We start from the raw sequence: 17089 nt of genomic DNA on the forward strand, positions 1-17089 counted from the left end.
AAAGAGATTAATGACATAATTGTTAGTCTTTCGGGTGCCACTGGACTCCCTGTTGGTTTTGGAGAAACAGACTAACACAGCTATCTCTGAAAAGTGTTTGATGACAATAGTGTTTCTATGAAGTCAAGATGCAATGGATTCTATCAAGCACTGCAGAATATATGTGCTTTTTTCTCTATTGTCACAAAAGGTGTTATTGAGATTATTACTTTTTAGATGGAGGATATGTCCTTTCAGTTGGGTAGACCTGGGGTTGTGAAATTGTGGAAAAATCATTTGTTATGATAATAGCACCCACTGTAAAAAGAGTCTTTTGCTTCCTTGAACATTTTAATGACAATTCTTCTCCAAAATACAGCCCAATTCCTAGATGGTTTCCTTGCAGACAAAAATTCAGATTCCATCCCATCCTATTGAAAACAGGCTCCATGAGTGTCCAGAACATTTCAGTAGCATGAGGCCTAAACAGATCTAGGGAAAGACTCCTTGTCCAGGCATTCTGGAGTATGTCCCAGCAGAATCCCCATTTGCATTTTCTCTTATGCTTTTTTCCTGGATAATCTTGCCCAAAGGCAAACCTGACCCATCCTAGTCTGATATCAACTTTCTGTTCTAATAAAACAGTATAAAGCTAACATTAAGCATGGATTTATGACACCTTCGTCCAGTAGGCTCTCCTCATCCTCTGCATGGGCTCCAAACCCTAATGGGTTTCTACAACATTTGACATTGGAGGCAAAGCAGAGCTGGAACACAAGGTACCTCTTTTGAGAAATATCTCTAACAATACAACTCTGATGCCAAAGTTGCAAATAAAAGGGGTGTCAGGTGGGAAGAGCCAGTTCGTAAGCAGTCCTTCCTTCAAAAAAGGAGCAAAGTGGAAGAGAAAAATCTGTTCCCTAGTTCACTCTCCATAAAGACATTACTTCATGAAGTTGGCTACCTGTCTGTATGTACAGGAGGAGGATCTCAAAGCCAGTCATGGGCAGTTCCATAGATGGGTGGCCACTGCAACTGTGGGAAGGCTGGAAGAAGCCCTGAAGAAACCTTCCCCTTTCCTGGTAGTGGCTTGTGGAGAGGGACTTGGAGGAGCAGCCGGGGAGAAGAAAAGGAGAGCGGGGGCACTGAAGGACACCACGGCCTCCTCATTGCTCCCTAACGGGTGGCCATGGGGGAGGGCGGCTATCAGCAGGAAGAACCTACCACCTCCATTTCCTTGAGAGGAGTCCTGCGGTGGATGGGGCTCGGAGGAAGCCATGGCCACCCCCTCGGGTTCCTCGGTGGCCACTTTCCCTCACGGAGGTGGCAGGCCCCCTCCCAGCTACCCCTAACCCCCAAGTGCCGCCCGGTCAGCCCCACAGCCAGCCCCCTCAGGCTGCGCCGGGCTCCCCTCAGGTCCGACACCCCCATTTTTGGCGGTGGAAAGAGTTGGAAGCGCACCCGCCAGGGGCGGCACGTCGGAGGGGGCCCGGAGACGCGTGTCGAGGGCAGCCCCCCCCCCCCTCTCAAGCTGGCGGGGAGCGGCACGAGGAGGCGGCGGGGGGGGGGGGAGCTCGCTCGCTCGCCCAAGCCACTGAGCGCGGCGCCCTGCTCCAGCGCGGCTGGCTGGTTACGCCAGCCAGCCCCGCCGCCCGCCCGCTGCCTCCCTCTCTCTCTCCTCGCCTCTGATTCTGCGCACAGCCGGCCCGGCGCCTGTCATTCCGCACCGCACAGTTTACTCCACGGCGAGCGGGGGAGACCGAGGCAGCCAGGTCCCGCCGCCCAGCATGGCTTCGGGGGACCTTTACGAGGTAGGGGGGCCGCCGGGGCGAGCGGCACGCCGCAGCCGGGCGAGGGCCGGGGGCCAGGGGAGGCAGCCGCGGGGGGCTTGTTTGGGAGACGCTTAGCGGAGCCTGCTTAGTTCCTGGAGAGGGGAGGAAATCGCCGAGGCGAGGGCTAGGGTGGGGGGAGCCGGGCTGGGGAGGAGAGGGGGCGCCGGGGGGAGCGCCCCCCTGCCTCCCCCCTTCGGTCTCTGCCTCCCCCTACTTTCCGTGGGGCCGGCGCTCAGCAGGCCTTGCAGGAGGGAGAAGGAGGAAGGAGTGAGCGCGAGCCGGAGTTAGCGGTAGGATGGGAGGCGTGAGGCGCCCGGAGAGTGGAGAAAGTCCAGGTAAAGTCATCGGCGGGGCTGGACGTGCTGAATCTGCAGATTTGGGGCGGGAGGGGAGGGGAGAGCAGGGGGGGGGGGGAGGCAATGCGCCGCGGCGCTGCTGGGGAGGAGGGCGCAGGGATGGAGGCGGCTCCGCGCCTGGCCGTGCAAAGTGCAGGAGCAGGCGCCCGCTTGCTTCACCTTGCGCCTGGGGGTGGAGGTGGGAGGGGAGGGGAGATCAGAGGCTTCGCCGGGAGGGGATCGGGGCAGTGTCTGTGTGGGGGGGGGGAGGAGGTGGCTGTCAAAGTTTGGCAGGTCCCTGGGGGCTGCGGGGACCTCTGTGGCCAAGGGAGGAAGGGGAAAAGCTGGCGCTCGTTGCATCCTGCCCGGTTCCGTGCTTTCCCCCCCAGCCCCCATGTGTGCCATCCACAAGTCTGGCTGCTCCTTGCTGCGCCAAAAAAGGCACAAATTCCGATCTCCGACTGCACAACCACATCTGGCAGTCGTCTCGGCTCGCTGGATCCAGCCACGTTTTGGCCCTGGGCGCACCCCTTTTTAAACGTCTAAAGCAAGAACAAGGCTAATCCTCCTGCTGGTCCACAAGAGAATTTGGAGCCAAGAACTGCAAATACCTGGTCCAGCAAATGCATTCACCTGGATTTTGACAGAATTTGGGGTTTGAACCAAATTTTACCATCATTGAAATTAAAAAAAAAAATCATATCTATTCCTATGACTGAGACTGGGCCAGGATTCATCAAAGACCACCATCTTTTCTCAGTGGGATTGGAATAAGTTGACTTCTTGTTTACACTGTACAATTTGAGACTTGCAACCAAAAATTGTCATGTTCCAGTTCCATCCAAGTGCCAAGGTTTTAGCAGCACTCATGTACAATGATGCACCTGGGTCTGGTGCCACAGGAGTAGTGAGGCATGGTCTATTTTGATCATAGAATTTGGGCACTTGCATCTAAAACTCACAGGGTCTGTGATCAACTTTTCTCACAGGATCTGTGATCCGCTAGACTTTGTTTCCTTGACATAAATAGAACTTAGCCTCTCATACCTGAGATTTAATGCTCAGAGACATGTACTGATCTAAATTAATAGTCAACTTGTTTTCCTCCATTTCTTAATAGACTTTGTAGTGTAGGGTTTGTAATTAGTTATTATGGTATTGCCTCAACTTTATCTGTGCTCTGTCTTTTGTCATCTATAAAAGATCTATCAAGGATGACTTTGGCCCATAACTCTCAGTCAATTAAAGGTTTCGTTCAGCTCTTCTTTTATTGCCTATTTGTAACTTCTGGGGATCACGGAGAAGTTTTAAATAGCTTTGCATCCCAGAGACATTTCATTACAGGTCTAGATTGGTTCTGAAAGGAAACAAGCACGTACCTTAAATGACACGTACTGGCTGTGTCATTACAGCTCCTATTTATTAATAAAAATCTATATTCTGAATGAGTAGGTGGCCTATAGGAATGGGGAAAGGGTTCTATATTTAATATCATGTATTGTGTAGAAATTCTGCAATTAACAATGCGACATGAAAATGATATGTGAAATCCAGAGTTGTAATCTAAGAAGCACACTGAATCATGGTCATTTTAAAGGCACTAGTCTAGTCTGTTGATTGTACCATGAATTGCACCTAGGCAGTGTAGTATATGATATAGTTTGCAGCCTGTGGATCATTCTTTATTGTTCCTTTTGGACTGTTTTTGCTTATCAGTATGCTTATCTATAATAGAGAAGAGATGTGTCCATTAGATCAGGTAAGTGAAAGAATGGATCTCCGCCTCTACTTTGTTGATATGTCTAGAACATGACCTTCTAGAATGGTACATAGTATTAGATTATGGTGTTTGTGTCAAGCTGCTGGGAAAAGCAGGTACAGTGCTAAGTTAGCAATTCAATCCATGTGGTGTAAAAACCTTTTCACTGTGAAGCTACTTCTGACTGGGGCCAGAGAGAACTCCTGGAAAACTGAATAGTTTATATTCTGACATGCTACAAGTAGGCAGCTGGTAGGCTTTGGTTAAATGACTGCTAAACCTCCAAACACAAGCGCACACAACCCCCCTCCCACATCTAACAATCTCTTGGGGTTTCCTGGAGTCGTTAGGAAGAAACTTCTAACAGTTGGGTAGATAGTGATGTCAATTACCAGTTCGGTAGCATAGGAGAAGATGTTATCACTGTGAACATGTGGTGTATTTGGAGTCAATACCTCATTTTTGATGGTATGTGGCAGTGTTTTGTTGCATTTTTGGCCAAGTAAAATTTTTTTATGGCACAAGGCATGTTAAATAGCTTAGAATTGTCACTTTTAACAGGTTGCTCTTCTGAGTGATTTAGGGCTTAAAGCACTCCACATAACATTTTTATCGTAGATACACCTTATCAATCTATTAGGTATGTACAGGACTGCCTGAATAATAGCTCAGTCCTTCAAAGAATTTTATGGCAGTTTTGTGAATCAAGCAAGTGCAGTTATCTCTATAATAGTAAGCAATTGTTATGGATAAAAATTATTTTAGTACAGCTGATTAAAGTTAGAGTAGTCATAACTAAAAAGAGTATATTGCATTATTACCCTCTAACCCACATCCTTCCATGTCTACATCATGTAACATATGAGAAACATAATTCAGTGCAAAACCTTACATTTTGAAAACACGATATGTGATGTTTTATATATATTTAAAATAAAACAGTTCATCCATTTTGTATTATTAAATTATTTTAAAGATAGATTTTTTTCAACACAATGTTGACTTCAAGATAAATAAGTGAATCTGTGGAAGTTAAAGGAAATTTAAGATTACAGCCAAAACATCTACAGTAAATTACGTTGTCCTGCTGTCCTTTTCATTGTCAAATGATTTCTATGGGTTGGATTCTCTAGTCCAGTACCCTCAGAACCTGACCAGTGTAGAACCAGAGAATTTGCCGAACCACAGAAGGTCAATATTATCTAGCATCATTACCAATATTTCCACTGTTTTCTTGGCTTTTAGAAGACATTTAGGGGTAAATTAAAGCTAAATAACAGCACAGAATATCGAGAGCCAGGACTGGTGGCTGTAAACAAACTTTATGGGACTGCCGGAAACTTGGCTACACACATGCTAAGTGGACGTCTGGCTAACTAAAATCGTGCTGAACCACAAATGTTGCGGGATCAGAGAGCACCAGCTAGAGAGGTTTGACATGTAGTCACCTGTGTTTGAAATATGTTGTAATTATGTAGGATTACAAATTGGTTTTCATTTACTCTACAAAATGAGGATCATGCCTAGAGATTTCTATGCTTAATGATAATAGGGTTCTAGGTGTGTGTATCTTAGAACCAAGACGTGTTCATTTAAGGATATCTTGCATGAGATATTATTAGAAAGTAGGTGCTAATTTTGAGGACAACAAAAGCAAATATTCCTTTTTGTGTAGAAATTGAACTTTTCATTTAAGAAATTTTAGATTAAATTGAACTTTGGAGAGGCACTCAGATATGATGATGATGAGCATAGTATAAAGCAGAGAATAGAATAGAATAGAATAGAATAGAATAGAATAGAATAGAATAGAATAGAATATTAAGCACAGCTACGCATTTGCAGGTTGAACAAAAGGCCAGTTTTGGTTTGCTTGTTTTGACATGCTTATGACTCTGAGCTTCTCCAGATGGGTAAGAAGATTCTTTATGTCTATATTTTCTCAGGAGATGTAATTTTTTTAATATTTAAGAAATATGTAGCACAATGTTTAGAAAAATAAAATTTAAATAAAAGTTTAGCAACCGAATACCAACTATAGTGCTTTCTAGCTTAGACAATTTATTGAAAGTATTGATGCAATGTCCTTATTAATCTCAGTAACAAAGAGATTAGGTAAAATAATAAGAATAAATTTCAACATTTCTCACTGGTGGTCATTAATTTTGCTGTTATTTCCTTGGTATATCCTTTTGTATTCTCCATCTTGAGTTCAGTTCCAACACTTAAGACCCTTTCTTAACAAAATTAGATCATCTAAGAAGGCTATTGCACTGGTATTAATTATGAGGTTTACTTCAAACCACTGCATACAAATTTTTTTCTGGTAAAGAAAATGCAACTTAGTCCAATAAAACATGAGTGCTGGCTTATGACGACGAATATCTGATATCATTTATCAATAACACGCAGACGCTTTTGAAGCTCAATAGGACGTATTTGTTTTGAAGTGCATTTTTTATTTTGAGCTGATATTTTCTATATTATTCTTATTGTTTATAATAAACCCATATAATCAGAGCTTTTGGAACAATGAGATTCAAACTAAAACATTTTCTCAGTTTTTTTAAAACTACTGGAAAGCCTATTTATGGTAGCTTATTAAACAATTTAAAGATCTAATGAACTAGCAGCTAAGGTTCTTGAAAGGAATGTAGCAGGTAGAGATCTCTGGACCACAGTAATTTAATCGTTATTTAAAACTATTAGCCACTAATGGACATTTTTCAATGAAGTGTTGCTTTACTTGAAAGGTGACTTTTTAAAAAACGGAACTGTCTTAATCAAGAGAAACAGTGCCTGCATGTATTCATGTTTACCTACATCAGTAACAAAAATAAGATTTAATTACATTTTATTCCTGTTAATACAGCTTTGTGAGAGTGAGCTGTAGTCTATTCCTACTCACATCATCAACAGGATTGCTAATTAAGCTCCAAGTTGCAGTGTCAAATTCTTCTGTCAATTATACTTGTGCTCACTGCATAGCTATTGGCGAGGGCAGAATCTGAAAACAGTGGTGCTACACAGTTGTAAAAGAGGGCATAATTTGGCCCACAGAATTCTTGTAACCTGCATGGATGTGTAAATCATAAAGAATGCAACATGAATTTCACATTTCTGTTTAAGTTTACAGAACAAAGGTTTAGAAATTGTCTTTTGGCTCATAAACTGAGCTAAGGGGATTACCAGTCTTGAAGGCATCATAAAGATGGAAGCATACAGTGGGTAAGGAATGGTGTCCCTAGCCTCTGTTTGTCAGAGGGTGGAGATGGATGGCAGGAGGGAGATCACTTGATCATTACCTGTTCGATTCCCTCCCTCTGGGACACCTGGCATTGGCCACTGTCGGCAGACAGGGTACTGGGCTGGATAGACCTTTGGTCTGACCCAGTATGGCCATTCTTAAGTTCTTATGTTAATGCTCTTTTCATGGAGCCACTTTTCCATATAGTGCCACACTATAAACTGCTCTTATCTTATGGAAAATTTTTGGGGATTCGATTTTAAAACAATTTCATTCCCTCATCATTCATTACAGAGGTAACTTTCTTGAAGACCGAATATTTGTTTAAGAAGTAAATATGCTTCTTTCCAAACCAAAGTCACCCTCTTTATTGACATAATAATTGGCAGTTGTAGGAGTAGGCATGACATCACAATTGATGACTTCAAGTGGAACATAAGGAGCACATGATTTTCTGCCCTCATTCCAACAACATTTTCATTATTTATAAAAATATAATATATTTAGGCTGATTCTCAGCAGATGTAAACTGGTATACTTCTCTTGACTCTAATATTGATTGCAATAGGAATAAGCCTATTTATACTAGCTGATGATTTGGCCTCATTAATTTCAAGCAAAACTATTTCTAAAGAGAATGCATTATCAAGTCTCTATGTAAAATCAGTTATGTGACCATAAACTTCTGTTTCATTGTGTCACTGAAGGATTATCACATCCATTAGTATTTGGAAAACTTAACTTTTACTTAATTTAAGATAATTTGTACAAACATTACTGTAGTTCAGTTGGCAAAAGTCTCACTGGTGGGGTGAAGCTATCTGGGTACAAATCCACACTAAATTTGATCTTGTACCTAATGGTGAAAGTGTTATGTAGTTTAGAGTGCGAAATGTGCTGGATGAGAAATTAAATTTATTATGTATCAACCTTTCAATAAGAAATTAAATTGAGGTTCCTCTATTCATGGCTTGTATTTCTGAATATTAAGGAAAAAGTTTCAAAATACTCTTAGAAAAGGATAGGGGATAATTCTGGCAATGCTCCCTCTGTTAAGGCATACCTGCAGCTGTGTCACGATAGCATTGTAATGTACATGCATCCTAGATTAACAAAGGTTTTTTTCCACCAGTGTAATTAATCCATCTCTTCAAGAGGAGGTAGCTATGGACCTAACCACATCTATGCTAGGCACTAGGCCAACCTATCTATAGTACAGTACTCAGGCTACAATTTTGTTCACAACCCTGACTGATGTAGTTGGTTCGATCTAATTTTTAAGTGTAGACCAGGCCTTAGTACAAGACTCTGATGTCAAAGCTATATGAAACGTTACTATGCACACAGTGGCTATCACGTTTACCTATGTTGTCACTGTTACCAGTATTCAAATTCCTCATTGCATTGGAAATTGCTTTTGGATATTTTAAGTATGTAAGCTATTGTAAACCAAATGATTTTCTATCATGTGTTTTATGATCATCTTGATGAAGTTCTTTCATTCACAGCATGATATAGTTCCTCTAAATGTAGGTTAGCTCAGGAATGTGTATGTGATAAACTGGTTCCTGATTGGATAAACGATTGAAAATGAACTTTCTATGATATAGTTAAACCACCATTAAATATACAAGATTAAGTATATTTCTCAAAAGAAATTAAAGTGAGCGTCTTTCCCTTCTTTGTCTAGAGCCATATAGAATCACATCATAACTTTTCTGATAGCATTTGGTAAACTACAAAAATGTAAAAATATAAAATGTATTTCCGTTAGATTTGTATTTTATTCAAAATTATCATGTAATAATGTAATTCTTTGTACTTTGGAAGTTAAAATATATTTAGAACACACCTAATACAAATAATTGTGACATTCAAACGTGAGCTGATATTGAGGAAAATTTGCTATTTTTTTCATCAAAGGCGTAATTGTAATGGCTAACTATTCAGTGAATAATGTTTCTTTGTCCATTCATTTGACTTTTAGCAGTGTTGCACTTTCTTGGCTTTTGTGTATTTTCATCAGCATAGATTATTTGTTGTTACCTCATTTATATATCTTGGCAAAAAATTTCATAATATATTTTATGACATAAACATCTTGGTGTTGTCAACAAACTGGATTAAAGAGTTAACTATTCTTTTTATATAAGTGAGTGGAATTATGTAGAGTTTGTATCAAACCATTTAAACATATGTAATATTTACAGGGGTAGAAATTATCATGAGTTTATGAGCCTCAACATGTTATACATAAAGGATAATAAGATTATTCTTCTGTTCCTAGTGAAAGAAAACTGGTCTTTTGCTTTGTTTAAACAGTGCTACAGGAGCTTTGTTTATTCCAAAGTCCTTATCCTGGAGATTGCTGGTGTTATACAGCAATGGAGGAAGTATGGTGTGTCTATTTTCTTTTCTCACACACCAATTGTAATATTGTCATAGATAGATACATGTAGAATTCAGTCTTCTGTAGTTATCAGTTATAATTTAAAAAGTGATCTGCATATTGCTGCATATTTATGGTTTCTCATATCTTTCTTGATATTGTTTAGGTTGAAACAGATGGACATTGTAAGATCCAGTGATTCTTGCTTTAATTTATCAACGTAGGGGAAATAGATCACATACTAGAGTGCATCCTGATATTACCTATTACCTAGCATGATAGACAATCATGGCAATGGAAACAGTGCTGAAAAAATACCTGCCAAAATATCTTTTTCTTTGCAAACTGCTGTTGCGTCACTTGGGATAGGATTTTTGCTGTACCTCTTGGAGGTGCAGCACAAAACTTGCAGCTCAGATGGAGTGGGGACTAAACTGGCTTTAAGCCACCTTTGTATGCAACTGATGCTGGGTTGTTCCAGAGGCTGGCACAACTTAGGTAGCCCATCCCCAAGTGCCTACGGTTGGCAGTATCACCCAGAATCTCCACATGCTGTGGTGCGTGCAAACATGTTACGCTTAATAAATAGGCCCTCGTTATTATTTTGAAATAACTTCCCTTATTTCAAAATAATCCACACTGCCAAGCCCGTTATTTCGAAATAAGGGGCTGGTTATTTCAAAATAAATACTCCTGCTTTCCACAAGGAATAACACTTATTTCAAAATAGTTATTTGGGGCTTTTTTATTTTGAAATAATTTCCTAGTATAGACATGCCCCAGTAGTGATAAACTTGACTAACCACCTCAATTCTGGCTGAAAATCCTTGCAAAAGAAATGATAAATTAAAAGGCATTTTAGTGGTATGTGTAGAATGAATTAACCTGTAAAATCAGTGTTGTTGTAAAAATATAGTAATGAAAAAAGGTGTTTCTAATAGCCTAAAATAGCATTCTCCTGTTTTATAATTTTGCTTTTAACAGAGAAATCATTTCAAGATCTGTGCTGGGAGAATTTATTCCAGGGTTTGAGGTGCATCTTCAGAAATACCCACACACTATAGAATTTTATGTTTTCTTCCTCAATGTGAAAATGCCTCATTTGAATACACTACCACTTGCACACAACCATTAACTTTTGTTTTAGTAACATTTCAACAAAACCTTATTAAATGGCTAAATCCTTTTTCCTTATTACCCTTCATCCAAATACTGATTATTAGTATATTTTAATGTAAACAGCTATCTCTTGTTCAGCAAAACTGGTCCACTTTCAATGAGGCCAGAATTCATTTTTTACAGTATCACATTCTCATTCATTGTGATGTTATGAGCTATGCTCGGACATCAAGGAGACTAACAGGCTAAAAGAGAGCTTCTGTTCACATAGCTTACTAGTCACCCAGGATAGGAGAAGAAGGACAAAAAAAGAACTTTACTGTATGATAAAGTTTGATGAAAGATTACCTTTTTTTTTCCATGTGGTTGGGATATGTCAATGGATTTTCCCCTAAAATGTGTGCTTAGAATTTCCTCAAACTACTAACAGAATGTCTTAGATTATTAAAGCCTCATTAATTTATAGGCTGTATTAACAAGAATGAAAATCATTACATTTAACAAAATAATATACTGAATGAATTCCTCCTTCAGAAACCTCATTGTGATAGGATCGGAGGCGTTTCAGAGTCAGAAGTGTGGCAAGAAAGGTAGAGCATATCCTGACTACTATTGTTGAGAAATTCCTGCTGAGTGTAGTTCATGGAGGAACAAAGTACACAAATGGAGTTTTTGCTAGAATCAAGAATGACTTCTGGAACATTTGGAGAGGGAGTTGAGGCAGGTGAGCTCAGAAAATTCTCTCATGATGAGCATGAATAGAGAGAAAACATTGAAAGTCAACAGGAGCATGAATGGAGGAGACTTTGGTGTTCATGAATCATCAGAAGATTTTATGTGATGAGAAGTGACTTATTTGAGGGTTTCCGATATAACAACTTCTCAGTTGCCAAAAATTGCAGGTATTATTATGGCAGCTCTATATGAATGTGAGGATGGATACTTTAGAAGAACTCCAGTAATCAAGCATATATTTCATTATGCACCATAAGATAGAAAAGGAATATATCACAAATAATGTAATCAGAATGACAGGAATTACACAGGAATTATAAAACAAAGATGCTTCCATGTACTGATGTCCCCACACAAATACAAGAAGAATGTAAAATTAATTAGAAGTAATACTTAATTACGGAGAGGATGACAAAGAGGACATAACTGAAACTTTGTGGTTGATTAAAGTAACTGAAAACTGGAGCATAACAATCTCAGTTGAGACATCATCATTTACTCCCATTTTGGAATGTTACGTGCACTCTGTGTAGAAAAGGAAAAGGCAGGAATATAGGAAGCACAATATTTACCAAGTCAGATACACTTACGTGGTAAAAATGGTAGAGTAATACTTAGAGATGCAGGAAGAAAGAGCCAAAAGAAAATTCAGTGGGCATTTGCTGCAGATCCTCAGGACTGGAGAAGTTCAAGAATGAACAAATTTTGGCACAAATTTCCATGAACTTAGTACTTCAGAATACTTTTCACTGGAAACAAGTTAATTACCCAGATAGCTACTGCGTAGCCAGTATGACTAAATATGCATCAACATTCTAGACAGCACTGTGTTCCCAGAAGTCAAAAAGTAGAGATTTTAACCCTATAAACCTAGATCCACCTGGTGAGTACAAAAGAACAGGAACTTTTTGAGACCAGAAGGATAACAGCAGCATGTGAAGTGAGGTGCATGCTTATTGCACACAGCATTGACCATAACAGCTGTGTTCCCTCTACATCCAGTCAAAGCACTGCTACAGTTCAATCAGCACTCCCCACCAGTTCTAAGTGCACAATCACAGTGGGCAAAACTACCTATCTTGGGAGACCATCTTGGTTACAACAGTGCTGCATCCCTTTGAGATGGAGGGCCACTCCTGTGGCCCTGTCATTAGCCTAAGGTTGTCGATTGCTGATTTACGTTATTTTTACTTACATTAGGAGTATTCTCTCCTGTTTTACACTCAGAGAATATACTGTCTTCCCATCCAAATGACAAAGGAATGGTTCTGGCACACTTTTTTGAATACTGTTGGGCACTTCAAATCAGGGCATGGTTGTAGAATTCATGGGTCTCCCACGCAGAAGGAGTCGCAGGGTTAAAACAATACCAGCATAGCAGCAGAGGCCTGTGTAACTTGCTTAAGAACAGGTGCTTTCCACCAAGTTTCTCCTCTTATCAGGTTTTCAGAATTTACTCCAGACCTTGTTGAACCCATTAGTGGTCTGTTAGTTATTTGGGGGCACCAAGGGAATAAATAATGCTTTCAGATTTAATACCAGGGTTACTGCTTTGTGACCTGACAGCAGCAGGAGGGGCAGTAGAAAAATCTACCCTCCCATGTTTCCAGTAAAGAATGTTCTGATGTCACTGCAAGAAGACTCAGTCTCCTCCCTGCCTATTATTCTCCTGCCTCATCCTCTCCAGCAAAAAATTACTCTGGGTGCCTTTCCCATGCACTGGCATGCACTTTCATCAGATGACAGATTAAAGTAGGAGTACTGAGGTGGATTTGCCATCTCTCCCTACTGACCAAGGCTCTATACAAACAACATGATGCACCACATTTGTCAAGTGGATCAGGACAATAGAAGCTGCAAGTTAAAAAGGCAACGTTTTTTCTTTCACGTGTAACAGACATGAATTATTGTTCTTACCCACCTTTTGCTTGAACATCAGTAGGACACACTTAGGTCAGTAAATATCACAGTTCACCATGTGGATTGAGTCAGTCCTGGTTCACAGTCTTGTATGAACTATGGATTTTGCTGCCCCTTCAAGAAATTGTTAGCAGAACCCGAGGAAGACAGTCTCTCCTGGATGAGTAACTTGTCTGCCTTTTCCCAGCTTTGTCACAAGCAAAATTCTTTTTCCCCATCAATATTCTCTGACCCTGAAACAACAAACTGGCTGTCTGACACCAAGGATAAGTATTTACAGTGCCTGTCAATGCTAGTACAGCTCTCACTGTTAGATATGGTATCAAATATTGCAGTATATATGTAGTTACCAGTTGCTGACAAGCCAGTGAGTGCTGTGTTTTAAATTCTTCCACACCTGTGCCACTGTTGTAGCTCTGATGTATCTATTCTATCAAATGTCAGTGACACCCTGCCATTTTTAGTACTCAACAACTTTTTTTTGCTTGTGAACTGGACTTCTTTTTGTACATTTTAACTGTGCAAATTTTCTCCAGAGGCTGTCAACAACTTATGTGTAGTACACAGAGAAGAGGGGCATTGCATAATGAACAATAAACATGCTTATGCTACCCAACTGCTTTTTTAATTAACTATACATCCCCTGTCCTTCAACGTTAGAGTGTTCATACACCAATTTCTTCAGTCCATTTCAGGATTTGTGAATAAATCACAGTCTAGAAGTTAAGTAGAAAATTTTCTGTTGCTGCTTCCATTCTCATGCTACAACCATAATTCCTTCAGTAGCAGGTATCACTTTTGTCTTAACATTATTACAGTTTCTGGTGACATTTCAGATTCCCAAGTTAAACTGATTTCTTGTGTAGCTCATTCATTATCGGACTGCATCTCTCTAGGCAAACAACCACCATCCTCCCCCCAAGTGTGGCTCCTGCTGTCCCCGGCAGATGGCCATTCCAAAATCTTACAACATCTCTGCTATTCATGGGCTGAAATAGGATAGGAGTTGATCTGAGGTAATCTTAACCAGCATGTGCACCAGCATATCACACCTGAAAGTTTAAGACCTAAGGTTGTTTAAGACCTACAGCCAGAACTGTAAGGATTTGTTGAATATATATTTGAACACATGGACCCTTAAATATAGTGGCATTTGATTAAGGAGATGTCCACCAGATTTGTAATTCTTGTAATATTTCCAGGATTAAGTGCTTATTTGATTAATAAGCCTCACATCTAACAGAAGAACTAATAGTAAGGCCTAACTTTTAATTTCCTCTCCAATGGATTCTTCTGTACTGGAATAGTAATGTAGCTTTGCTTTGCGTGGCCAAATACAATCTAATTTACTAAAACAGACATGGGTGGCTTCCAGAATTTCTATATTACTTTTACTTCCTTGGTGACAGCTGTTCAACTAGAACGGTGGCTTCTCACTGTTGTGTCTGAAAGATCACACTCTGTGAATTAATGGTGCTAAAACTGGGGATAACTGAAGCTGCAGCTCATTTAAGGAAGAACATTAGTTTTAAAGAGCATAATACATTCTATATATAATAGAACCTCAGAGTTATAAATTGACTGGTCAACAACACAACTCATTTGGAACCAGAAGTACACAACCAGGCAAGAGTGGGGACCGAAAAAAACAAGTGGACTCCAGCCCCAGTCTCGGTCCCACGGGCTGCAACCCTATTGCCTCTCTCCCACTGTCCCTCTTGCCATTAGACTCCCAGGCTCTCTGAGCATCTGTGGTCATGCCGGACGAGGTATTTTGCTAGACCAGGAGAGTGCTGTTTGTTGGAGGTACAACATGTACTTTGTAACACTTGAAAACTGAGAAATATGCATATGAAATATAGTAGGGTTTTATAAAATAATATGCTAACAGGCAGCTTGAAGGGCCAGGCATCCTAATGGTTAGAGCTCGTGGCTCTCATTTCCCCTGCTTGGTTGAGGAGCCTCAGTCTTTAAGGAAGAGAGGGGAGGGGCATATGTGGATCCAGACTTTCTCTATCCAGCATGTCCCAGCCCAGGGCCCTGTGTATGTCTGCCCCTGAATAGAGGTGCAGAGCAGGTCATTCCTATCAGAGATTCAAATTCACTGCCCTGGAATACTTCCTACCAGACTGTTCAGTTGGAGGTATGATCCCTGTAGTGTAATTTACTGAGTGGTCTACTTCCTGTAGGGTCCCTTCTTGGTCTTGGGTGGCATTTCACCATAGTCTCAGCCTCTTCAAGCAGGAGAGCTGCATGTTGTTGGGGGCGAACTCCACAGTGTCTGTGGAGTTCACTTATTTAACTCAGGTGCTGAAGGCTCCTAAGTTTCCTTCACAGTCTCCCTTGTCTGGGGAGACAGGGCTTACTCCCTGTTGGCTGCTTAGGCTGGCAGGCTAGCACTCCTTCCCCTCAAGTGTGGGGGGGAAGTGGCTAGCTCCTGCCTCTTCACCAGTGAGCCCCAAACTGAGTCTGTCTCTTCCTTGCTCCTCACCTCCAGGTTGGTATAGGCTGCACATATAGTGGGGTGGGGCTAGCTGGGCCAAAAGGCTCTCTAACCTCTGTTGTGCTGACAGTTGTCCTGCTTCATCACACACATCTACTAATATCGAAAGGTGAAAAGCATGGTAAATATAGCACATAAAAGGCTTATACCTAAATATTGTAAAATTTCCATTAGAAAAATCTTCAACTGAACATTGTTGACCTTACGTTCCAAAGTGCTGGTGGGATTTGGTTTTGCATAGTTATGAACTTAGCACAGTTTAAATGATGCATCAAAAGCTAATAATGGTGTAATGTCAATGCTTTTTGACTTCTACTAAGACATCATCCACAGCCTTCGGCACAGATGATTAGGGAAAGATCTGATATAAAAGATTCTAGTTTTCTTAGGGGAATATTTCATTTACATATATTAAAAACAAACTGCTAGTGCTATAGTCTGATCTTTTCTTTTTTCTCTTTACGAGTCCCTGGTAAAGGGGTTTTCAGACAGAGAGCAAAAACAACATAGGACCACCCCAGGTCCCGACCAAGAGAAAACTTCCCAATCTGTACACGCCCCAAAAGGCAGTGGGGACTGTTAGCTGATCTATTCAAGAAAGAGAGTGGCTACTTGCAATAAAATGTACGTGTAAATAAAAGACTGTAGCAGGGAATGGAGAATTATGCTGGGGGAGTGAACAAGGGAAAAAGTGTTTGGTAACAGACTCCCCTTTTCCTTCTATCTCACAGTCCCTTGTGCTGCTGATTTTCTCTTCATCTAAGTGTACCCTCCTCAAGGAAGTAGTAACCCTCCAATACAGCACAAAGATTGGAGATAGGTGGATCAGAACCAACTTCCTAACTGCAGGGACAGGCAGTTGATTGCTTCATATTCTTGATCACCAGAGCAGACATAAGGGGGGGGGGGGTACTCCTTCCAAGTTAACAAAATCCCTTCCTCCTGCTTTTGGCCAGAAATCTTAAACCCAGTGACTTTTCATTTAGTGAGTTCTAAAATAGCTTGGTCAGCTCAGGACACTTCCCTGTCTGTTTGAATGTCAGAAGGCAACTTATACTCCCATTGTGGGTCACACTGAAAATTTGATACTCCATACCCACCTGCAACATCATCTCTTTGAGTGCAGTTGCCATATTTTGCAGTTAGCTATGGGAGAGTCACACACTTTTTCCAGGAGACAGGGATAAAGTGGACTACTGTATGAAGATTAAGTCATTGGCAATCTGGATATGTCTTTGGGCTTGTCTATACTTACTGGAATAACAACACTC

General features: G+C 40.9%; 1 protein-coding gene across 1 annotated transcript in view; it reads left to right on the top strand.

Moving 5' to 3' along the window:
- The first annotated feature begins 1537 nt into the window (after nucleotides 1-1537).
- Nucleotides 1538-17089, top strand: part of CDYL2 (chromodomain Y like 2) — a 107126-nt gene continuing 91574 nt past the window's right edge. Inside the window, exon 1 of the mRNA XM_075940014.2 lies at nucleotides 1538-1790. Coding sequence (XP_075796129.1) covers nucleotides 1767-1790 — 24 coding nt within the window. The 5' untranslated portion in view covers nucleotides 1538-1766. The remainder of the gene's footprint in view (nucleotides 1791-17089) is intronic.

The sequence above is a fragment of the Pelodiscus sinensis genome, chromosome 12 (assembly GCF_052426305.1).
Source record: "Pelodiscus sinensis isolate ZL-2025 chromosome 12, ASM5242630v1, whole genome shotgun sequence".
Lineage (NCBI taxonomy): Eukaryota > Metazoa > Chordata > Testudines > Trionychidae > Pelodiscus > Pelodiscus sinensis.